At 37.2% G+C, this 25534-nt stretch overlaps 1 protein-coding gene across 3 annotated transcripts in view; it reads left to right on the forward strand.

The window, feature by feature from the left end:
* LOC123538397 (villin-1-like) overlaps window positions 1-25534 on the forward strand; it is a 155475-nt gene that overhangs the window by 103738 nt on the left and 26203 nt on the right. For all 3 annotated transcript variants that reach the window (XM_045322475.2, XM_045322476.2, XM_053529572.1), the window contains 6 exons: window positions 4277-4414; window positions 4782-4868; window positions 6767-6838; window positions 10446-10637; window positions 11690-11745; window positions 22973-23270. In XM_045322475.2, coding sequence (XP_045178410.2) covers window positions 4277-4414; window positions 4782-4868; window positions 6767-6838; window positions 10446-10637; window positions 11690-11745; window positions 22973-23270 — 843 coding nt within the window. The remainder of the gene's footprint in view (window positions 1-4276; window positions 4415-4781; window positions 4869-6766; window positions 6839-10445; window positions 10638-11689; window positions 11746-22972; window positions 23271-25534) is intronic.

Genomic DNA, 25534 nt, shown 5'->3' on the forward strand with positions numbered 1-25534 from the left:
TTTACATTATATCTATAGATCTATAAGTTCCCATGAATATTACAAGTGAAGCAAGCATTGTCATGACGTATCTGATCTTAAGTTCAAGTTAGACTGGACATGCTATCATTGTAATTCAAAGGATATACCATTCACAGGTAGTATCTGAGACATCCGCTTATTGTTATCAAGGATTTGAAGCTCTACTACTTATGTCTGAACACATGCCTGCTTCCTTGATAGTCAGATATTGTTCACTCACTTGTAGTATCAGAACACTCCGTTCCATTGTAATAGTCGAGAATTATGCTTCTATTCACTGTAGTATCTGAACACAGCCCTGTTCAATGTAAGCAAGAATTTTCTACTTCATGTATATCATGAGAACAATGCCCTGCTTCACATTGTATCGAAGGATAGCTTCTACTTCATGTATGTCATAGACACATCCCTGCTCACATTGTATGAAGGAATATATGCTTCTACTTCACTTGTGTAGTCATGGAACACATTGCCCATGCTTCACATTGTAATAGTCGAGGAATATATGCTTCTACTTCACTGTAGTAGTCATGGAACACTGCCCTGCTTACATTGTAATAGTCAAAGGAATATATGCTTCTACTTCACTTGTAGTAGTCATAGAACACATGCCCTGCTTCACATTGTAATAGTCAAAGGAATATATGCTCTACCTCACTTGTAGTAGTCATGAGAACACATGCCCCTGCTTCACATTGTAATAGTCAAAGGAATTATGCTTCTACCTCACTTGTAGTAGTCATGAGAACACATGCCCCTGCTTCACATTGTAATAGTCAAGGAATATATGCTTCTACCTCACTTGTAGTAGTCATGAGAACACATGCCCCTGCTTCACATTGTAATAGTCGAAGGAATATATGCTTCTACCTCACTTGTAGTAGTCATGAGAACACATGCCCCTGCTTCACATTGTAATAGTCAAAGGAATACATTGTATATGCTTCTACTTCACTTGTAGTAGTCATGAGAACACATGCCCCTGCTTCACATTGTAATAGTCGAAGGAATATATGCTTCTACTTCACTTGTAGTAGTCATGAGAACACATGCCCCTGCTACACATTGTAATAGTCGAAGGAATATATGCTTCTACTTCACTTGTAGTAGTCATGAGAACACATGCCCCTGCTACACAATGTAATAGTCAAAGGAATATATGCTTCTACTTCACTTGTAGTAGTCATGAGAACACATGCCCCTGCTTCACATTGTAATAGTCGAAGGAATATATGCTTCTACTTCACTTGTAGTAGTCATGAGAACACATGCCCCTGCTTCACATTGTAATAGTCGAAGGAATATATGCTTCTACTTCACTTGTAGTAGTCATGAGAACACATGCCCCTGCTTCACATTGTAATAGTCAAAGGAATATATGCTTCTACTTCACTTGTAGTAGTCATGAGAACACATGCCCCTGCTACACATTGTAATAGTCAAAGGAATATATGCTTCTACTTCAGTTGTAGTAGTCATGAGAACACATGCTCCTGCTTCACATTGTAATAGTCAAAGGAATATATGCTTCTACTTCACTTGTAGTAGTCATGAGAACACATGCCCCTGCTTCACATTGTAATAGTCAAAGGAATACAGTCGTCATCGTACTTGCGACCACCTGTATTAAGCGATTTTCATATTAAACGACTGGTCAAAATCCCTCCCAAACGTTTTCAGTACATAAATTCATTCCATTAAACGACTAGTGACCACATTAATATAGTCCCGACAGGTAAAATATTCGACAAAAGTATCTATTAAGCGACTGGAAACCAAAATTTTACAGGGCATTTCTTCATCTGTGTAATTAGCAAATACGTTTTGCACGTGACAGAATGCAATTAACCTTTGTATCAGTGAAACTAACAAACAATCTAGCCATAATTTTCACAGTTTGTGGACTTGGAAAAGTGTTCACGATGTTAAAACAGATTTTGAAACCATACATGTATGTTCATAATAAATACAGTTACATTTAGGTTAAAATAACTTTTCTTTTCATCTGACTGAAATTCATTAAGAGACCATTCTATTAAGAGACCACTTCTTAGCAGTCCCTTGGGTGGTCTCTTAATACAATGTCAACTGTACATGTTCCTACCTTACTTTGTTGTAGACATGGGACTTCACGCTCCTGCTTCACATTGTAATAGTCAGAGGAACACATGCTCCTACTTCACTTTGTAGTAGTTATGGGAACACATGATCCTGCTCCAAATTGTTATAGTTATGGAACATATGCTCCTGCTTCACATTGCAGTAGTCATGGGAGCACATGCTGCTGCTCCATATTGAAATAGTTAAAGGAACACATGCTCCTACATTCACTGCCCCATATTATAATAATCAAAGGAATGAATACATGCTTCAAATTATACCCACACTAAACGAAGTGGGGGGAGGTATATAGAAGTGAGCTCGGCAGTTGGTCGGTCAGTCCTTTGGTTTTCATGGTTTCTGGATGATAACTCATGAAAGGCTTGACCGACTGAAATAATTCTTGGTACACAGGTGTAATACGAGAAAATACAGGTCAAGTTCGAATTTGGGGTCAGTAGATCAAAGGTCAAGGTCTCAATGACCCTGAACAGTTAAACTGTTTCCGGATGATAACTTACGAACGTTTGAGCCTAGGATCATAAATTTTTGTACACAGGTGTGACATCATGAAATGCAGGTCAAGTTCGACTTTGAGGTCTGTACGTCAAGGTCGAGATCACAGTGACTCGGAACAGTTAAATGATTTCCGGATGATAACTTGAGAACACTTGGGCCTAGGATCATAAATTTTCGTACACAGGTGTAACAGCATGAAATACAGGTCAAGTACTACTTTGAGGTCAGTAGGTCAAAAGTCACGGTCACAGTGACTTGGAACAGTTAAATGGTTTCTGGATGATAACTTGAGAACGCTAGGGTCTAGGATCATAAATTTTTGTACACAGGGGTAACTTGATAAAATACAGGTCAACGTTGACTTTGAGGCTAGTAGGTCAAAGGTCAAGGTCACGATAACACGAAACAGTTAAATGGTTTCCGGATGATAACTTGAGAACACTTGGGCCTAGGATCATGAAAATTGATAGGGAAGTTGGTTATGACTAGCAGATGACCCCTAATGATTTTTTTGGACAATGACTTGAGAACACTTGGGCCGAGGATCATGAAACTCCATAGGGAGATTGATCATGACCAGCAGATGACCTCTGTTGATTTTGAGATCAGTAGGTCAAAGGTCAAGCATGTTCAGCTTTGATATTGGCTTAGTTCTGTGACAAGACCATATTGTGGGGGTGTAATTCGTCACTCCTGTGACAACTCTAGTTCACTTTGTAGTATTCATGGGAACAAATGCTCCTGCTTCACATTGTAACAATTATGGCAGCACGTATGTGCTCCTGCTTCACATTTTAATAGTCATGGGAGCACAGATGCTCCTACTTCACATTGCTCTAGTCAAGGGAACACATGCTCCTGTTTCACTTTGTACACATGTTCCATAACAGCTCCATTAAGGAACATATTCTCTGCAGAAAACATTGACAACTTGATGATAGTAGTAATACTACCCACAATACTACCCACCACAATACTACCCACAAGACTTTCCACTACAATACTACCCACAAACTACCCACAGTGCTATTACCCACACTACTACCTGCAATACTACTCGCAATATTACCCGCCACAATACTACCTAACACAATACTACCAAACACAATACTACCCACAATATCACCAACCACAATACTACCCGCAGTACTACTAACCACTATACGACCCACAATACTACCCACCACAATACTAAGTACCACAGTACTACCTGCAATATTACCCACTTCAGTACTACCCACCATGATACTACCTGCAGTACTACTCGCAATACTACCAACCACAATACTACCCACAATACCACCTACCACAATACTACCCACAATACCACCTACCACAATACTACCTGCAATACTACCCACCACTATACTACCCGCAATACTACCCACAGATATTCAACTTTTATGTTTAACCAAACAGGAGAGTCAGTAAGTAGCAGATTAGCAACTGTACTAAACATTGCACAGTAACAACTGTCAGAAATGCCCTGAAGTGTCGGTACGTAAGTGACAGGTTTTTTGTATAGGGTAATGTTTCTGCTGTCAGACAAGATCACAACTTTTGTTCAGCAGCAATTTATAAGTGAGAAAGTGTGGATTATATAACCAATGTAATACTGAAATTGTGATTGTTTCAGATCTGGCGTGTGCATGACTTTGATCTACAACCTATATGTATGAAGGAAATTGGTCAGTTCTATGGTGGAGACTGCTATGTGATATTGTACACATACCTAGTTAATGGGAGAGAAAATTACATCATCTACTACTGGCAGGTACTATAGTATTTCCTGCTCTCATTGAATGTTGTGTCAATTTTACAAAGAGGTTAATTAAGTTAACATAATGGACATAACACTTGGCTAGTTTTTCACACCAGAGTCTATATTTGTAAATAAATGCATGGTTATTTAAGGAAAATAGATTGCTTTTTGTTTGTTTGAAATATCAACTTTTTGACATGATCAAACTTACTTTGTTCAACATCTAAGAAAACTTTTTTAAATGTAATATAGATGCAAATATTTTCTCTATGTTAAAACAAATCTATTGTGATAATCAAGTAATTATATGGTTCATTCAACTGATGAAACTATTTTATATATAAGAGAATTCAGAAACAGCTGACATGTATGATTATAGGGTTTGAAGTCTAGTACTGATGAGAAAGGAACATCAGCACTGAAGGCTGTTGAATTGGATGATAAACTTGGTGGTGCAGCTGTTCAGGTAATTTGTACAGTAAATCCTTCAAGTTAGGTGGTATAGTCGTACACCTAAACGTGTACAGAAAATCTATAAATTTAATGGTGGAGCTGCACAGGTAAACATTTAGAGAAAATCGTAGAAGCTTGGTGATGCAGATGCTTAATTAAACATTTAAGTGTAAATCCTTGAAGCTTGGTGGTGCATCTACACAGATAAAGCTTGGGTCAGTACAGCTGCGCCGATAATTGTTTAGAGTAAATTCTTGAAGGTAGGTGGTGCATCTACACAGATAAAGCTTGGGTCAGTACAGCTGCACAGATAATTGTTTAGAGTAAATTCTTGAAGGTAGGTGGTGCATCTACACAGATAAAGCTTGGGTCAGTACAGCTGCACAGATAATTGTTTAGAGTAAATCCTTGAAGCTTGGTGGTGCATCTACACAGATAAAGCTTGGGTCAGTACAGCTGCACAGATAATTGTTTAGAGTAAATCCTTGAAGCTTGGTGGTGCATGTACACAGATAAAGCTTGGGTCAGTACAGCTGCACAGATAATTGTTTAGAGTAAATCCTTGAAGGTAGGTGGTGCATGTACACAGGTAAAGCTTGGGTCAGTACAGCTGCACAGATAATTGTTTAGAGTAAATTCTTGAAGGTAGGTGGTGCATGTACACAGGTAGAGCTTGGGTCAGTACAGCTGCACAGATAATTGTTTAGAGTAAATTCTTGAAGGTAGGTGGTGCATCTACACAGGTAAACTTTTACAGTTAATATTGAAGCACAGTTTTGCTGCTGCATATGTAAACAAAGTAAAATCCTTGAAGCTCTTGTGGTGCATAAAAGTTCGAATCTCAAAAAGTATTTGGCATAGAGTCATTTAACATCACAGGACTGTTATATAGCATGTGCAGTCTTGGACCTGGTGGTCTGGGGTTTCATTCAGCCAAATCAAAGTTATTCTTCTTGACTTGAAAAATACACATAATTGCATAAAAGTCTGTGTTAAAAATAATATGTTGAAAATATTTGACCTAAAGTCTTGAAAGTATGTTAGAAATATTAGTCAGATGTGAATTTGTGAATTTGAGTTTTGTTTTGGATTTCAACCTGCAAGACCATAGTTTTGGCCCTTGATTTAGTCAAAAATATACAAGGGCATAAAAATATGTCTCCTGTATCTCAGAAAGTACTTGACCTAGAGTCAAAAAACAATAGGGGATTTTTATTTAGCATGTGTTGTGCAGCTGGTGTTCTGTTTGGAATTTCACTCAGTCGATCAGAACAGAGTTATTGTCCTTGACATAAATAAAAATACACACGGAGTGCTTAAAAGCTTAGGTTTTTATGCCCCTGAAGGGAGGCATATTAGTTTTCAACTGTCCGTCCATTAGTTCGTTCGTCACAACGTTAACTTTTTGCATGAAGGCACTTTACTTGCGAACCACTGCACCCAGGACCTTCAAACTTCACATGCTGATAGTACTTATTGAGTACACGACCCTTACCGACTTAAGGGTCACCAGGTCAAAGGTAAAGGTCACCAGGTCAAAGGTCAAGGCGCTGCGGGGGCATTTGTCACCATTAGTGACAGCTCTTGTTTTTCTCAAAATATATACTATTGGGAACAAAGGTGAACTATATCAAGGTATCTGATTTCTGTCCGGTCTTATGTTATAAATAAACAATTACTGCATAAAGATATATTTTGTTATATGTCATTAACATTACACCCATGTAAGATGGAGTTTTTGATAACTAGTATTTGTGCAGGTGAAAACTGAGGTTTTTACTTGGAGGTTTACTTTATGCTAGTATGTCAGTCCCTTTTTCAGAGCTTTGGATTTTTGTTCTGTATACAGTTCTGCCAAGAGTTGAAAAGATTTACTTTAATTAGTCTGATATATGAATTTTCCTGTTTTAGGTACGAGTGGTCCAGGGTAAAGAACCTAATCATTTTATGTCAATGTTTGATGGAAAAATGATCATCTTCTCTGTAAGTATTCAAAATTTTTTTACTGTTGATACAAGAGGTACAATTCAGAAATAAATAATACCGTATTTTGGTGTGTATAGGTCGCGGTAATGTATAGTCCGCATCTAATTTTTGCTCTGGAAATGGTCGGAAAATTTAACTTCTAGCGTATTAGTCGCAGTTAAATTTTGGATTTTTTCCCCAGCAATATTTAATATTTACCGGCAAAAAAGTAATGGCGGCGGCCATATTGATGCCGCGGACTGAATTATTATCGGAACCTGATTGGTGGAAATCGGACAGTGTTATTTTCGTTCCCAACTGTTTCGTACCAACAGTAGTATCGGTAACAGACTACATCAAAGAAAAGCGGCTTTTTGACACTAATTGGCAGCAGACGGTTTGCGTTTACATTCTGTTGTCATGCAAGTTTAAGTGTGAATTGTTTGCACAGCAATTATAACACCTTTCCGTGTCATGTAATTAACCGCGTTCTTTTGATTTTGAGTAAAAAGATTAACAAAATATCTGTTTGGATTTTTTTCTTTTATTTAAAAATCAAAAGTAAAAAATTATCTTTCAAATTTTTTAATACGCTAAGAATTAGTATAAACAATGTTTGGAATGGAGGACGGATCTGTCCGGATTTTATCCAACCCGGAGTACATGTCAGTGGCGTCCAGTAAAACGAAAGTAGAAACAAACGTAATTCAGACTGCAAAAACATCTTTGAATTAAACTCATTCATAATTTTAATAGTCTGTATGGGTTATTTACGATATATTTTATTGAAAGTAACCGCTATTGGTTGAAAAGCCGCCGATATTGATATTTTTTATCCATTTTGTTCGTTCGTAACAGATGCACGTAATTTTGCGAGAGCTACGGTCAGAAAATTGGCCCGAAAAAAAAAACTGCTGGCAATGTTCTGTCGTATAGGTCGCAGGAACTTTTTCAGGCAGCAAAATGGGTAGAAAAAGTGCGACCTATACACACCAAAATACGGTACACATTATTCTTTTCTTCGTGGCTGGTCTAGAACTGTCATCCATCAAGGGATTACAATATTACTTGATATAAATGTTCCCCATGATGAGGTAATGTGTCATTCACAACACCCAGAACCATAGCATATTTTCACCTTGACGCGCCTAGTTCAAAAAGTATTTGATATAAATTGATGAAGCCTTGCATGAGTCTTTATCATGATATGAACTTGTGCACCTCCTAATTTTCATCTGGCTCCACCCCCTTTTTCCAGAGTTATGGCCCCTGAAATTGTCAAAAATGCACCGTAACTCTAACACCTGTATTTAATTTTTACTTAAAATTTCAGGTTAAAGTAGTGATGCACTTCCGCTCTATCTCTGTATTACCTAACAGATTTGATTCAAACTTAAAACAGTTGTACTGCATCATCACCCACATCATATGACACACCAATATTTCATGAATTATGCCCCCTTTTCATTTAGAATTTCAGTTTATTGTTGTGCACTTTCACAATATCTTTGTTATTTCTTAATGAATTTGATAAAATCTTAAATCAGTTCTTCCACATCCTCCTCTTCATCATATGGCAAAAGGTCAGTAACTCTATGCAAATATTTCATGAGTTATATCTCATTATTACTTAGAAATTTATATTAATTTTGATGCTTTTTCACCATCTCCCTGTTGTTACTAAATGGATTTTTAGCTCACCTGAGCAATGCTCAGGTGAGTTTTTTTGATCACTCAATGTCCAGCGTCTGTCTGACGTCTGTCTGTCATTGTCTGTTCGTCAACATTTAGCTTATGTATGCGATAGAGGCTGTATTTTTCAACTGATCTTCATGAAATTTGGTCAGAATGATTACCTTGATGAAATCTAGGCCGAGTTCGAAAATGGGTCATCTGGGGTCAAAAACTAGGTCACTAGGTCAAATTGAAGAAAAACCTTGTGTATGCGATAGAGGCTGTATTTTTCAATTAATCTTCATGAATTTTGGTCAGAATGATTACCTTGATGAAATCTAGGCCGAGTTCGAAAATGTTTCATTTGGGGTCAAAAACTAGGTCACTAGGTCAAATCAAAGAAAAACATTGTGTATGCGATAGAGGCTGTATTTTTCAATTGATCTTCATGAATTTTGGTCAGAATGATAACCTTGATGAAATCTAGGCCGAGTTCGAAAATGGGTCATCTGGGTTCAAAAACTAGGTCACTAGGTGTAATCAAAGAAAAACCTTGTGTATGCGATAGAGGCTATATTTTTCAATTGATCTTCATGAAATTCAGTCAGAATGATTGCCTTAATAAAATCTTGGTCAGGTTTGAATATGGGTCATCTTGGGTGAAAAATTAGGTCACTAGGTCAAATCAAACAAAAACCTTGTGTATGCGATAGAGGCTGTATTATTCAATTGATCTTTATGAAATTTGGTCAGAATTATTGCCTTGATAAAATCTAGGTTGAGTTTGGTTATTGGTCATCTGTGGTCAAAAACTAGGTCACTAGGTAAAATCAAAGAAAAACCTTGTGTATGCAATAGAGGCTGTATTTTTCAATTGATCTTCATGAAATTTGGTCAGAATGATTGCCTTGATGAAATCTAGGTCAAGTTTGAATATGGGTCATCTGGGGTCAAAAACTAGGTCACTAGGTCAAATCAAAGGAAAACCTTGTGTATGTGACAGAGGCTGTGTTTTTCAATTGATTTTCATGAAATTTGGTCAGAATGATTGCCTTGATAAAATCTAGGTCAAGTTAGAATATGGGTCGTCTGGGGTTAAAAACTAGGTCACTAGGTCAAATAAAAAAAAATACTTGTGTTTGCTCCAATTTTAATGATACTTAGTCAGAATATTTTTTTCCATGCAATCACTAGGTCTATGTTTACACTGTTATGGTGTATTATGGTGTGTTTCTCAGGTGAGCGACCTGGGGCCATCTTGGCCCTCGTGTATCAAAGGTAAGATGGTTGTTCCACATTTTCACCCACATAATAACACAAGGTCCATTATGCTGGCACCAATACGTTACGAGTTATGCCCACTTTTTACTTATAGAATTTCAGGTTCAAGTTGTGATGCACTTTTGCTCTGTGTCAGTTATTACTTAATAGATTTGATCCAAACTGAAAGTAGTTGTTCCACATTATTAGTCACATGATATGTCACAATGGTGTATTATTTTGCAAATGTTTTCCATTAATTATGTCCCTTTCGTACATATTTGATATTTTGATACACTTAATCTCTGTCATTACTTTATCCATTTAACACAGACTTAAGCTATTTCCCAATATCTGCATGCACATTTGAGTTATTTGATACTCCAGTGACAGCTCTAGTTTCCTCAGATGTGCCTTATTTCACTATCCAGCATCGAAATACTCTAGCACGCTGTTTCCTGTGACAGCTCTTGTTTCTTGTTGCACCGCTACCCCACATGTTACACCCCATTCCTCCTCCTTGTGCATACAAAGATAAATATGTATGCTTTTACAGTTTTCAGTCATTTTCACTTCCCAGTATGCAAACATTTTTGAAAAGTCAAGTGTGTTGTCCTTCCAACAGCTTTTGTGAATTCCAGGGCTGTTTCCTGTACTCACTATACATATTTAATTGCGTAATGTGTTACAGGGAGGCCATGCTGGTTGGTCTGGCGGCCCGAGTAGTGATGGTCCGGGTGACTCCTATATGTTACAAGTACGCGGGACAAATATGTACAACACTAAATCAATACAAGTACCAATGGAAGCAGCTTCACTCAACTCTAATGATGTGTTTGTGGTTTTCACTGCAAAGGGTGCAACGTACATCTGGTGCGGAAAGGTAATTTTACTCTTATCACCTCTATATTACATTTCAAACAGTTTCCTTCAATTCTTTCTTATCTTAATGGAGTATAATAATAACGAAATAATGGAAAAGTGGAAAATTGCTCTCAGCTTTTGACTATCTCAGTAGTGCCTGCTGACCACTTGCATATCTCAGTAACGCTTGTAGTGTATGAGGTCTGCTGCCGACCACTTACGTATTTCAGTGATGCCTGCTGACCACTTATATATCTCAGTAATGCCTGTAGTGTCTGAGGTCTGCTGCTGACCACTTACGTATCTTAGTAATGCCTGCTGACCACTTACATATCTCAGTAATGCCTGTAATGTCTGAGATCTGCTGCTGACCACTAACCTATCTCAGTAATGCCTGCTGACCACTTGCGTATCTCAGTAACGCCTGTAGTGTATGAGGTCTGCAGCTGACCACTTACGTATCTCAGTAATGCCTGTAGTGTCTGAGATCTGCTGCTGACCACTTACGTATCTCAGTAATGCCTGTAGTGTCTGAGATCTGCTGCCGACCACTTACCTTTCTCAGTATTGCCTGTAGTGTCTGAGATCTGCTGCTGACCACTTACGTATCTCATTAATGCCTGCTGACCACTTGCGTATCTCAGTAACACCTGTAGTGTATGAGGTCTGCTGCCAACCACTTACTTATCTCTGTAATGCCTGTAGTGTCTGAGATCTGCTGCTGACCACTTACTTATCTCAGTAATGCCTGCTGACCACTTGCGTATCTCAGTAACGCCTGTAGTGTATGAGATCTGCTGCCGACCACTTACCTATCTCAGTAATGCCTGTAGCGTCTGAGGTCTGCTGCTGACCACTTACGTATCTCAGTAATGCCTGCTGACCACTTGCGTATCTCAGTAACGCCTGTAGTGTATGAGGTCTGCTGCCGACCACTTACCTATCTCAGTAATGCCTGTAGTGTCTGAGGTCTGCTGCTGACCACTTACGTATCTCAGTAATGCCTGTAGTGGGATTGCAAATAGGAGAAAATGATTCTGTAACTTGTTTTTTTTTGTTGTTGTTATTCAGGGCAGCACAGGTGATGAAAGAGAAGCAGCCAAAAATGTAGCAGGGAAGAGGAAAAGGTAAATTAAATGTCAACTCTACTTTATAACTATGAAAAAAGCTCGCAATTATTTGTAGTATACAGTCGAGACTGTTTTAAGAGACCGACTTTGGGAAGCAGCAAAAAAGGTCACATATGACAGGGAGTCTCTTAAAACAGTCTCACTTAACTGGATGACGTTGGTTTCATATATTTTTCCAGTTAAAGTATATGTATATCGGATACTTATATATAGACCTCTTTTAAGGTATGCGTGAAAAATGATTAAATTCTATTTCTTTAATTGCATATTGATAAAATATAAATTTCAAATAATTTGCATCATTCGTATGATGTTGATAAAACAAATATAAGCTCATGATCAGGCGAGAAAATAAAGGGGAGCAGTAAAATATAAATGTTCCATTAGAACTATTTTACACACTGAGATTTATGATATTTATATTTTTGTGTATTAATGGTTCATTGACATTTATCCGTTTATTGACTGCATCTTTAATCCGTGTTTTCTTCGTCGTTTCCTGTTAAATACCGCCATCTTTTTGTTTTCACCAGGAACATTGTTAATTTATGCACCGACTCCGAATTCTTCACCGCCTTTATACGCTGGTTTTCCCCAATCGAGCAATTCAAGTGCATTAACACGCTGTTCTAATGTCAAAACAGTTCTTTTTTATGTTTTTCATCCGCCATTGTTTGTAAACAAGTAAGTTCTCGTCACAAACAACTTCACGCGAGATAACGAACGGCAACTCTATCGTGTAAAATCTTGCGAGCGAGCGTCTCAAAGTCGCTGAAAACGGTCTGATAATCGATTCGGGAGCCTGATTTCACAGTCGCTTGTCGCGTAAGGCAGGGGGTTGCTTAATTAAGACTCTTTTAATAGTAAATTGCGTCCGGAGCATAAAAAAGGGTCGCATATGACAGGGAGTCGCTAAATTCAGGGGGTCGTTAAGGCAGTCTCGACTGTACAAAGTCTTTAGCTGAATTGTGATGGCTGTTCTACTCACCTGTGAGTCAGTGTCCTTGTTCGGGTCACATTTTCAAGGTTAAAGTTTCTGCCTTGGTAACCATAGCTTGTATTAGATTGAAATTTTGCACTGCTTCCTAGTTATCAAAACTACTGAAGTAACAAAGTTAGATAACTCTAAATTGAATTTAAATTAAATTATGGCCCTTTTTCGACTGAGAAAATGTGGTTAAAGTCTTGTGTGAAACTAAATTGCCAGTAACAACAACATTTATTAAATTAAAACTACACAATGCTTCTCAGTCATCAAACCTACAGTAGTCATGTCTACAGAATAAAGGGCGGGATTTAGCAGATCGAGGCTGGAAGGCGCATTTTAAGGGCAGCTTGGCAGCAGTTAAAAAGGGCAGGGTGGGGAGCCCCGCTGCATCGCACTAGAAATAACACTGTATGCTGTATGCATAGAGTCTGCACATAAAGTCTTGTGTGCACCTAATCTCCCGAACCATTGCTCACAATTTAATGAAACTTAACACAAGTGATCAGCACCAACCTTATTTGTGCATGGTGCGTGTTAGGTTCTTTCAGAAAATATTCTGCAGCAATATGAGACTTTGTTTTTTGTTACTATACTTTATACATAGGGTCTATATACATACAGTCCACATAATTATGCAGTCTTCTGTGTGTCAAATTGCAACATACAGGTTTGTACTAGTAGTAAAACCCAGGAACACTGGTTAGGTTAACAGTCCGCCATTACATAACTGAAATACTGTTGAAAAATGGCATTAAACCCAAAAGAAAACAAAAGACATTTGAATGCTGTATCTGATATACTTTGTGACTTAGATACCAGAAATGTAAAAAGTAACAGAAATGTATTCAGGTCCATGCGACATTGACCTTATATAGCGTGTGAGTTGTGCACCTGGTGTTGTGTTTGTGACCAGAATTATGGTTCTGTATTTAGTGAAATTACATATAAGTGCCAGAAGGTTTTTGTTGCATGACATAAATATTTGACCTAGTGTCATGAAATCATTTGTGGATAGTTGTCTAGATGAAGTCTAGGTCAGTTTCAAAACAGGGTTACATGAGGTCAGAAACTAGGTTTACTAGGTTAAAACACATAAAATATGCACTAGAGGACAACCTTTGTCACAATGTTTGTCTCTAGGTCAGGGCTGAATTCCAAACTGGGTTAACTGTGTTTTAAAATAGGTCACTAGATTCAGTCATACAAGAAAAACCTTGTTTACACTCTAGAGGTAACATTTTCTACTTGATCTTCATAAAACTTTGTCATATTTTTGTGTAATCTACATCAGTTTTGAAAATGGATTATGTGTCAAAAACTAGGTCACTATGTTAAATCATAGGACTCTAAAGGCCACATTTTCTTCTGATCTTCATGAGGACTTGTTGGAATATTGGTCTGTTTAATATTTTGGATAGTCTTGTAACAGGGTCACTTAGGAAAATAAGATTAGGTTATTAGGTCGAATCTTAGAAAGACTTAGTTAACACTTTAGAGACCACTTTTTTAACTTGGTTATCATAACCCTTTTTCAGAATGTTTGCCAGTATGAAATCTTGGTCTAGCTCAAAATTGAGAAACTTGGTCTACCTGATTTATGTAAACACAGTCAAAATGTCTTTATGAAATCTAGACCAAATTAGATAAAAAGATGTCTGGGGTAAAAACTAGGTTGAGTGAGTGGTACTTTTATTTTTAACATTGTGTTATCATAGAATAAATTACCATTAAGATTGTTTTGTTGTGAAAATGGTGTCATCTCAGAATAATTCAACGTTAAGATCATTTTGTAGTCTATATTGTGCTGTCTTAGGAACACTTTGTCCTGCTCTTCACATTTTGGTCCTTGAGGAAAGAAAACAGTCACACATAATAGTAACACTCAAAGAGACAAGGTAAAGAATGGAAGTATGATAGAATTTTCAGTATGGTATAAGTTTTGAAATTGTGCATTATTGTACCCCCCGACAACAAAGTTGTAAGGGGGGTGTATAATGGTTTCAGGTTGTCTGTCCGTAGACGCAATCTTGTGCGCACCATCTCTCCTTATCCCCTTGACAGAATTTAACGAAACTTCACACAAGTGATCAGTACCAACAGTTGTTGTGCATGGGGCATGTTAGGTTCTTTTAGAAAAAAAATTTGCAGAGTTATGGGACTTTGTTTTTTTGGTACTATACTATATACATAGACACAATCTTGTGCGCACCATCTCTCCTCATCCCCTTGACACAGTTTAATGAAACTTCACACAAGTGATCAGTACCAACAGTAGTTGTGCATGGGGCATGTTAGGTTCTTTTAGAAAAAAAATTGCAGAGTTATGGGACTTTGTTTTTTTTTGTTAGTATACTATATACATAGACACAATCTTGTGCGCACCATCTCTCCTCATCCCCTTGACACAATTTAATGAAACTTCACAAAGTGATCAGTACCAACAGTAGTTGTGCATGGGGCATGTTAGGTTCTTTTAGAAAAAAAATTTGCAGAGTTATGGGACTTCGTTTTTTTGTTACTATACTATATACATAGACACAATCTTGTGCGCACCATCTCTCCTCATCCCCTTGACACAATTTAATGAAACTTCACACAAGTGATCAGTAACAACAGTAGTTGTGCATGGGGCAGTTGGGTTCTTTTAGAAAAAAAATTTGCAGATTTAGGGGATTTTCTTTTTTTTTGTTACTAACTATTCATAGACAAATTTTGGGCCCCCCATCTTCCTCACCCCCTTGACAAAATTTTAATAAAATTCCCAAAAAGTGTCGTACCAACAAAAGTTGGATGGGGCATGTTAGGTTCTTTTAAAAAAAAAAAATTTGCAGAGTTGTGGGACTTTGTTTTAGTCACCAAGCCAAAATCTAAAGTGACTTTTGTGATCGCTCCCCGTCGGCGTCCGTCCACATTTCCCTTAAACAAATTCCCCCCAAACAAAGGCCAATTTTGATGAACTTCACGGGAGTTCCTTTTGATGGTCTTTTTAAAAATTTGTTCAAAAATTAAATTTCATGCAGAACCGGTTCCCATGGCAACAAAAAGGAAAAAAATTTTTAAAAATCTTTTCTAAAAAACCAGAACCCCCAAAGCAAAATATTTTACATGTACTTTTCCTAGGGGCCCTTACTTAATTTGTTCAAACCATGCCCGGGGGTTAAAAATTTGACCCCCCCCCCGAGGGTCACTTATTTTACATGGAAATCTTAAAAAAATTTCTACAAAAACAAACCTAGAGCTTGATTTTTCAGTGTAGCATTGCTATGGCCCTCTAAAAAATTTTTTAAAAATCATGCCCCCCGGGTAAAAATTGACCCGCCCAGAGGTCACTTGATTTTACATGGAAAATCTTCAAAATTTTTAAAAAATAAACCAGAAGGCCTAGATTTAGATTTTAACCGTAGCATTCCCTGTAGATTCTACAAAAATTTGTTCAAATCAGACCCCCGGGGATCAAATTGACCCCCCCCAAGGGGTTTTACTTGAGAATGAAAAATTTAAATTTTTCCCTAAAAAAAAACCGAAGGCCTACGCTAGATATTTGACATGTAGCTTGCCTAGTGGACCTCTAAAAATTTTTGTTTAAAAAATTCAGCCCCCCCCCCCCCCTCCCTCGGTAAAAAATTGCCCCCGGCCCCAGGGGCATTGTTTTTAAAAGGGAAAAATTTTCAAAAAAAATTTTAAAAAAATAAACCAGAAGGCCTACACTTAGAATTTTCTGTGTAGCATTCCCTGGTGGATTTCTACAAAATCTGTCAAATCATGACCCCGGGTCAAAATTGACCCCCCCGGGGGTCCTTGATTTTACATGGAAAATCTTAAAAAAATTTCTAAAAAAAAAAAACCAAGGCCTAGATCTTAGATATTGAGGTCACCCCATGCCCGACAAATCCTTGCCGGGCCCCGGGGCTACCAGAAATTTTCATGGGGCTACCAAAAAAAGCCCCGATAAGCCCCCCGGGGCAACCAAAAATTTTAAGTTTTGTGCCTGGTCATTGTTTTTTTAAAAAATCAAATCGGGTGTTTCCCGATTATAGTTGCAAATAAACAAAAAACGACCAAAAATCCCAACTTATATCAATTTTGTTTGTTTGTTCGCTAATGAATTCAAAATATAGGGGAAAAAAACTCGTTTCATTTTTGGACATGATTTGCACCCGGCAAAAATTAAATACTAAAACTCTAGAAAAATTTTTTGTACGAAAAAAATCCAAAAAACATAATACTTTCCCATTTATTGAATAAAGCAAAGAAAAGTTTTTTGGGGCAGATAGTTTTTACACCCTTTAAAAACAAAAATCACATATTTTCGCGACCCATTTTTCCTTCCCAAAGCAACAGTCCTTATGTTTGGAAATGAAGTTGTTTTGGGTGAAACTTACGGTGTAAAAAAAAGTTTGAACATACAAAGTTTTGTATTATTTTTTTTTAAGGGCTGTCTGAACCCGCAAATTTGGAAAAAAAATTTTAAATTTTTAAACCCCCCGGGATATTAAAGTTTTTTTAAAGCATCTGAATGCTTACCATAAAACTTGAAAATAAATTTAAACTATGTGATTAAATTTTTTCAGTTCCCAGTGAAAAAATTTCAAAATTTTACCAGGGCCCTTTTTTAAAAAAAAACAACTAATAGACAGGAATGTGTTGCGGAAAATGGGAAAAAACCAAAAAGGTTTATTTTTATGTTTTTCAAATTTTTTAACCCAAAACCCTTTTTTTCGCCCTTTTATTCTCACATTCATAAGTCGGTTTAGGTGAGCAAATTTAATATTTTCGGGGGTTTAAAAATTTTTTGGGAACTACAAAAAATGCCCCTTGGGTACCATAAGATTTAAAATTTGTCTGACCCTGCATGGCCTATGATTTTACAAAAAAAATCTCAAAAAAGACCCCTGGGGGCAAAGACCCCCCCCCCGGGGTCACTTGATTTTACATAAAAATCTTCAAAAATTTTTTAAAAAAAAAACCAGAAGGCCTGTCTTTTATTGGCGTGTAGCTTGCCCGTAGACTTCTACAAAAAAATTTCAATTGGCCCCCGGGCAATTTACCCCCCCCAGGGGTTACTTGATTATATATAGGGAAATCTTCAAAAAATTGCTAAAAAAAACCCAAAAGGGCCTAGATCTTTTATATTTGAATTTTTAATTGTAGTAGATTCTACAAAAATTTGTTCCTTCATGACCCCCCGGGGGAAATTTGGCCCTGCCCCAGGGGTTACTTGATTGTACATCAGACAATCTTTTAAAAAATTTCTAAAAAACATCAGTTTGACATTTGAAACATGTAGCTCATATTACTCTGGTGAGCGATCCAGGGTCATCATGACCCTCTTGTTTTGTTACTATACTAGGCACAATCTTGTGCGCACCATCTCTCCTCATCTCCTTGACACAATTTAATGAAACTTCACACAAGTGATCAGTAACAACAGTAGTTGTGCATGGGGCATGTTCCGTTCTTTCAGAAAAAAAATTTGCATAGTTATGGGACTTTGTTTTTTTGTTACTATACTATATACATAGACACAATCTTGTGCACACCATCTCTCCTCACCCCCTTGACACAATTTAATGAAATTTCACACAAGTGATCAGTAACAACAGTGAACGGAGCATGTTAGGTTCTTTCAGCGACAAAAATTGCAGAGTTATGGGACTTTGTTTCTTGTTAACATACTATGTACATACAGTCTGCATATGCAATCTTGTGCGTGCCTAATCTACCCAACCCTTGCACACAATTTAATGAAACTTCACACAAGTGATCAGTACCAACCCTAGTTGTGCATGGTGCATGTTACATTCTTTTAGATAAATATTCTGCATAGTTATGGGACTTTGTTTTTTTGTTACTATACTGTATACATACAGTCTATATATATACAGTCCACATAATTATGCAATCTTGTGTGCGTTAAATTGCAATGTACTGTGTCAGTGCATGCGTGGGGGTGGGGGTTGGGGGGGTACATTCATCACCTTTAGTGATAGCTCTAGTTACTTTTTGCTTGAGTGTTAAATTTTTTTCCTGTATTTTTAGCTCAACTATTCATAGAATAGTAGAGCTATTGGACTCGCCCGTGTGTTGGCATCTGCATCGGCATCTGCGCCCGCGTCAGCGTCCCCATTTGGTTAAGGTTTTGTATGTAAGCTGGTATCTCAGCAACCACTTGTGGGAATGGATTGAAACTTCTCACACTTATTCACTGTGATAAACTGACTTACATTGCACAGCTTCCATGATTCTATTTGGCTTTTTAGCTCACCTGTCAATAAGTGACAAGGTGAGCTTTTGTGCTGGCGCGGTGTCCGTCGTCCGTGCGTGCGTGCGTGCGTCCGTAAACTTTTGCTTGTCACCACTCTAGAGGTCACATTTTTCATGGGATCTTTATGAAAGTTGGTCAGAATGTTCATCTTGATGATATCTACGTCAAGTTCGAAACTGGGTCACGTGCCTTCAAAAACTAGGTCAGTAGGTCTAAAAATAGAAAAACCATATGACCTCTCTAGAGGCCATATATTTCACAAGATCTTCATGAAAATTGGTCAGAATGTTCTCCTTGATGATATCTAGGTCAAGTTCGAAACTGGGTCAGATGCCATCAAAAACTAGGTCAGTAGGTATAAAAATAGAAAAACCTTGTGACCTTTCTAGAGGCCATATATTTCAGAAGATCTTCATGAAAATTGGTCAGAAGGTTCATCTTGATGATATCTAGGTCAAGTTCAAAACTGGGTCACGTGCCATCAAAAACTAGGTCAGTAAGTCAAATAATAGAAAAACCTTGTGACCTCTCTAAAGGCCACATCTTTCATGGGGTCTGTATGAAAGTTGGTCTGAATGTTCATCTTGATGATATCTAGGTCAAGTTTGAAACTGGGTCAAGTGCGGTAAAAAACTAGGTCAGTAGGTCTAAAAATAGAAAAACCTTGTGACCTCTCTAGAGGCCATATATTTCATAAAATCTTCATGAAAATTGGTCAGAAGGTTCACCTTGATGATATCTAGGTCAAGTGCGAAACTGGGTCACGTGCCATCAAAAACTAGGTCAGTAGGTCAAATAATAGAAAAACCTTGTGACCTCTCTAAGGCCATATTTTCATGGGATCTTTATGAAAGTTGGTCAGAATGTTCATCTTGATGATATCTAGGCAATTTAAAATGGGTCAATGCCCTCAAAAACTAGGTCAGTAGGTCAAAAATAGAAAAACATTGTGACCTCTCTAAAGGCCATATTTTCATAGGAATCTGTATGAAAGTTGGTCAGAATGTTCATCTTGATGATATCTAGGTCAAGTTCGAAACGGGTCATGGCGTCAAAAACTAGGTCAGTAGGTATAAAAATAGAAAAACCTTGTGACCTCCTAGAGGCCATATTTGAATGGATCTTCATAAAAGTTGGTCAGAATTGACATCATCCTTGATGATATCTAGGTCAAGTTTGAAAAGTGGTCACATGCCTCAAAAACTAGGTCAGTAGGTCAAATAATAAAAAACCTTGTGACCTCTCTAAGGCCATACTTTTCATGGGATCTGTATGAAAGTTGGTCTGAATGTTCATCTTGATGATATCTATGATCAATTTGAAACTGGGTCATTGCGGTCAAAAATTAGTCATAGGTTAAAATAAGAACGTACCTTCAAAATACTGTGAATGGTCCAAAAAATTGCAAACTGTTCTCTCACTAGGATCATAGTGTTTCAATGGTCCTTGCATGAAAAATAGGTCGATATGTTCATACCTTGTGACATCTAGAGGCATATTTCATGAGACTGGTCACAGTTGGTCAAAGAATGGTCACTGATGTATATTAATAGAAAATTTGAAACGGGTCATCTGCGATCATATTTTTCATGAGATCTTCATGAAAATTAGTGAGAATGTTCACCTTGATGATATCTAGGTAAAGTTTAAAACAGGGTCACCTACCTTCAAAAACTAGGTCAATAGGTCAAAAAATAGAAAAACCCTGTGACCTCTCTAGAGATCATATTTTTCAATAGATCTTCATGAAAATTGGTCAGAATTTTTATCTTGATAATATCTAGATCAAGTTCAAGACTGGGTCACATGAGCTCAAAAACTAGGTCACTATGTCAAATAATAGAAAAATTGACGTCATACTCAAAACTGGGTCATGTGGGAAGAGGTGAGTGATTCAGGACCATCATGGTCCTCTTGTTTACAAAATAATGCCCCTTTTTCGACTCAGAAAATTTTGGTTAAGGTTTTGTATGTAAGCTGGTATCTAAGTACTCACTAATGGGAATGGATTTAAACTTCACACACTTGTTCACTGTCATGACCTAACATGCACTAAGCAGGTCCCATAACTCTACTTTTTTCTTCAAAATTATGCCTCTTTTTCGACTTATTAGTTTTTGGTTAAGTTTTTGTATGTAAGCTGGTATCTCAGTATCCACTAATGGGAAAGGATTAAAACTTCACACACTTGTTCACTGTCATGATATGACATGCAGTGCAAAGGTTCAATAACTCTACTTTGCATTTTACAAAATTTTGCCCCTTTTTCAACTTAGCTGTTTTTGGTTAAATTCTTATATGTAAGCTGGTATCTCAGTACCCGCTAATGAGAATGGATTGAAACTTCACATACTTGTCCACTGTCATGAGCTGATAAGCACTCTGCAGGTTCCTTAACCCTGTTTTGCATTTTTAGCTCACCTGAGCACGAAGTGCTCAAAGGTGAGCTTTTGTGATCGCCCTGTGTCCGTCGTCTGTCGTTGTCGTCGGCGTCAACAATTTGACTGTTAACACCCTAGAGGTAACAAATTCGAGCCAATCTTAATGAAACTTGGTCAGAATATTACCCTCAGTTAAATCTTGGATGAGTTTGATATTGGGTCATCTTGGGTCAAAAACTAGGTCACCAGGTCAAATCAAAGGAAAAGCTTGTTAACACTCTAGAGGTCACAGTTTTTGTCCAATCTTAATGAAACTTGGTCCAAATGTTACCCTCAATAAAATCTTGGATAAGTTTGATATTGGGTCATCTGGGGTTAAAAACTAGGTCACCAGGTCAGATCAAAGGAAAAGCTTGTTAACACTCTAGAGGATACATTTTTGGCTCAATCTTAATGAAACTTGGTTAGAATGTAACCCTCAATAAAATCTTGGACGAGTTTGATATTGGGTCATCTGGGGTCAAAAACTAGGTCACCAGGTCAAATCAAAGGAAAAGCTTGTTAACACTGTAGAGGCCACATTTATAACCACATCTTAATGAAACTTGGTCAGAATATTAGTCTTCAGGCTGTATAGGTCAAGTTTGAATCTGGGTCAGGTGGGGTCAAAAACTAGGTCACTAGGTCAGATCAAAGGAAAAGCTTGTTAACACTCTAGAGGCCACATTTATGACTGTATCTTATGAAACTTAGTCAGAATGTTAATCTTGATTATCTTTAGGTCAAGTTCGAACCTGGGTCATGTCAGGTCAAAAACTAGGTCACCGAGTCAGATCAAAGGTAAAGCTTGTTAACACTGTAGAGGCCTCATTTATGACTGTATCTTTATGAAACTTGGTCAAAATGGTAATCTTGATATTCTCAAGGTCCAGTTTGAATCTGGGTCATGTAGGATCAAAAACTAGGTCACCAGGTCAAATCAAAGGAAAAGCTAATTTACACTGTAGAGGCCACATTTATGATCATATCTTAATGAAACTAGGTCAGAATGTTAATCTTGATGATCTATAGGTCAGATTGAAATCTGGGTCAGGTGGGGTCAAAAACTAGGTCACTAGGTCAAATCAAAGGAAAAGCTTGTTAACACTCTAGAGGCCACATTTATGATTGTATCTTCATGAAACTTGGTCAGAATGGTAATCTTGATGATTTCAAGGTCCAGTTTGAATCTGGGTCATGTCGGGTCAAAAAATAGGTCACTAAGTCAAATTAAAAGAAAAGCAAGTTTACACTTTAGAGGCCACATTTATACCATATCTTAATGAAACTTGGTCAGAATGTTAATCTTGATGGTCTTTATGTCAATAGGTCAGGTGAGCGATACAGGGCCTTCATGGCCCTCTTGTTACAAAATTATGCCTCTTTTTTTTTTACTTTTGCATTCATTCAATTGACAAGGCTGTTGAATAGTCGAGCGTTGCTGTCCTCCGACAGCTCTTGTTTCTTGTAAAGTTATTTAGTTGCCAGTATGAATGTTGCAGACAATTAATAGTATTATGATTTTTCATTGAGTTGAATTTTAAACTTCAGGGAAATCATCATAGTGATTGAAGGTCAGGAGAAACAGGCATTCTGGGATGCTATTGGTGGTAAAGGCGAGTACATTAGTGACAAACGTCTGCAAGACCCAGAGTCAGAGCATCCCCCTCGTCTCTTCCAGTTATCTAATGCTTCTGGACAATTCAAATGTGAGGAAATACCAGACTTTATTCAACAAGATTGTGTTACAGATGATGTCATGATGTTAGATGTTTGGGAAAGCATTTATTTATGGATTGGTGAAAATGCTCGTGATGAAGAGAAAAAGGCAGCAGAGACATTAGCAATGGTAGTTAGACTTTTATAGATTTGGCAATTTTAATCAGACATTTATAGCATGGCAGTGGTAATGATACAAATTAGAAAATCATAAGTATTTATAGGGGTGTGATTTCCATCAACCCACAAAATTAAATCCCAATGAGCAGAGAAATGTCAAATAAATACTATCTTTAAGTTGAAACCCACAAATTCATATCCCCACGAAATAACTGTTGTTTTTTTTTTTACCAAAACCAAAAATCTTCATGCCCATGAAATCAAATGATGTATAAATAGATTAGTTTAAACTAGCTATTTCTTCATTTCATATTTGCAGGTATATAATTACAACAATAGTAGTCATATAGATATATAGGTTGGCAATGGTAGTCATACATATATAGGTTGGTAATGGTAATCATACATATAGAGGTTGGCAATGGTAGTCATACATATATAGATTGGCAGTGGTAGTTGGACATAATAGATTGGCAATGGTAATCATACATGTATGATTGGCAGTGGTAGTTGGACATAATAGATTGGCAATGGTAATCATACATATATAGATCGGCAGTGGTAGTCATACATATATAGATTGGCAATGGTAACCATACATATATAGATTGGCAATGGTAATCATACATATAGTGATTGGCAATAGTAGTCATACATATGTAGGTTGACAATGGTAGTCATTTATATATATAGGTTGGCAATGGTAGTCATGCATATATAGATTGGCAATGGTAACCATACATATATAGATTGGCAATGGTAACCATACATATATAGATTGGCAATGGTAATCATACATATAGAGATTGGCAATGGTAGTCATACATATATAGGTTGACAATGGTAGTCATTTATATATATAGGTTGGCAATGGTAGTCATACATATATAGATTGGCAATGGTAACCATACATATATAGATTGGCAATGGTAATCATACATATAGAGATTGGCAATGGTAGTCATACATATATAGGTTGACAAAGGTAGTCATTTATATATATAGATTGGCAATGGTAATCATACATATATAGGTCGGCAATGGTAGTCATATATATAGATTGGCAATGGTTATCATACATATATAGGTTGGCAATGGTAACCATACATATATAGGTTGGCAATGGTAGTCATATATGAATAGATTGGCAATGGTAATCATACGTATATAGATTGGCAATGGTTATCGTACATATAAAGGTTGGTTATGGTAATCATACATATAGAGATTGGCAATGGTAATCATACATATAAAGATTGGCAATGGTTATCATACAAATATAGATTGGCAGTGGTAGTTGGACATAATAGATTGGCAATGGTAATAAGATTTGTTGTGGAATGTAGAAATAGGCAGTTGAAGTGAGACATATCATAAGAAATATATAGATTGCAATTGGTAATTAGGTATACATAGATTGGTAGTGGTAATCAAACATACATAGATTGACAAATGTAATCTGTCTGCTACTTCCCAGTCATAGGAAGCTTAAGTTTAAAACATTAACATCTGTCTGCGACTACCCAGGCAGTGGAAGCTGTATATATAATTGTGAACATCTGTCTGTGACTCCCAGTCCTATAAGGCTGTAGTTTGAAACATGAACATCTGTCTGCGACTTTACAGGCATAGGAAGCTGTATGTAAAGTGAACATCTGTCTGCGACTTCCCAGGCATAGGAAACTGTATTTAAAAACATGTTTGTCTGTCTGCGACTTCCACATCATAGAAAGCTGTATTTAGAAACATGTACGTCTGTCTGTGACTTCCCAGTTATAGGAAGATGTATATATAAATGTGTACATCTGTCTATGACTTCCCAGGCATATGAAGGTGTATATATATAATATGTACATCTGTCTGTAACTTCCCAAAAATGGAAGCTGTCCTTTGAAACATGTTCATTTGTCTGCAACTTCCTAGTCATAAGAAGCTGTATTTAGTAGCATGTACATCTGTCTGTTACTTACCCGTCATAGGTAGCTGTATATATAAATATGTACCTATGTTTGTGACTTCCCAGTCTAAGGAAGCTGTATTTAGTATCATTAACGTCTGTCTGTCAGCAAGCTGTATAGGAACATGTCCATTTTTATACCTTTTTCCAGTCATAGGAAGCTGTATAAAGGTACATGTACATCTGTATGCAACTGATTAGAAAAGTAAAAGTACATATGTATCACAGGAAGCTTTAGTTAGGTATATGTACATATGTATCACTTCACAGGAAGCTTTAGTTTGGTACAAGTACATGTGTATCACTTCACAGGAAGC

This window comes from Mercenaria mercenaria, chromosome 18 (assembly GCF_021730395.1).
Source record: "Mercenaria mercenaria strain notata chromosome 18, MADL_Memer_1, whole genome shotgun sequence".
Lineage (NCBI taxonomy): Eukaryota > Metazoa > Mollusca > Bivalvia > Venerida > Veneridae > Mercenaria > Mercenaria mercenaria.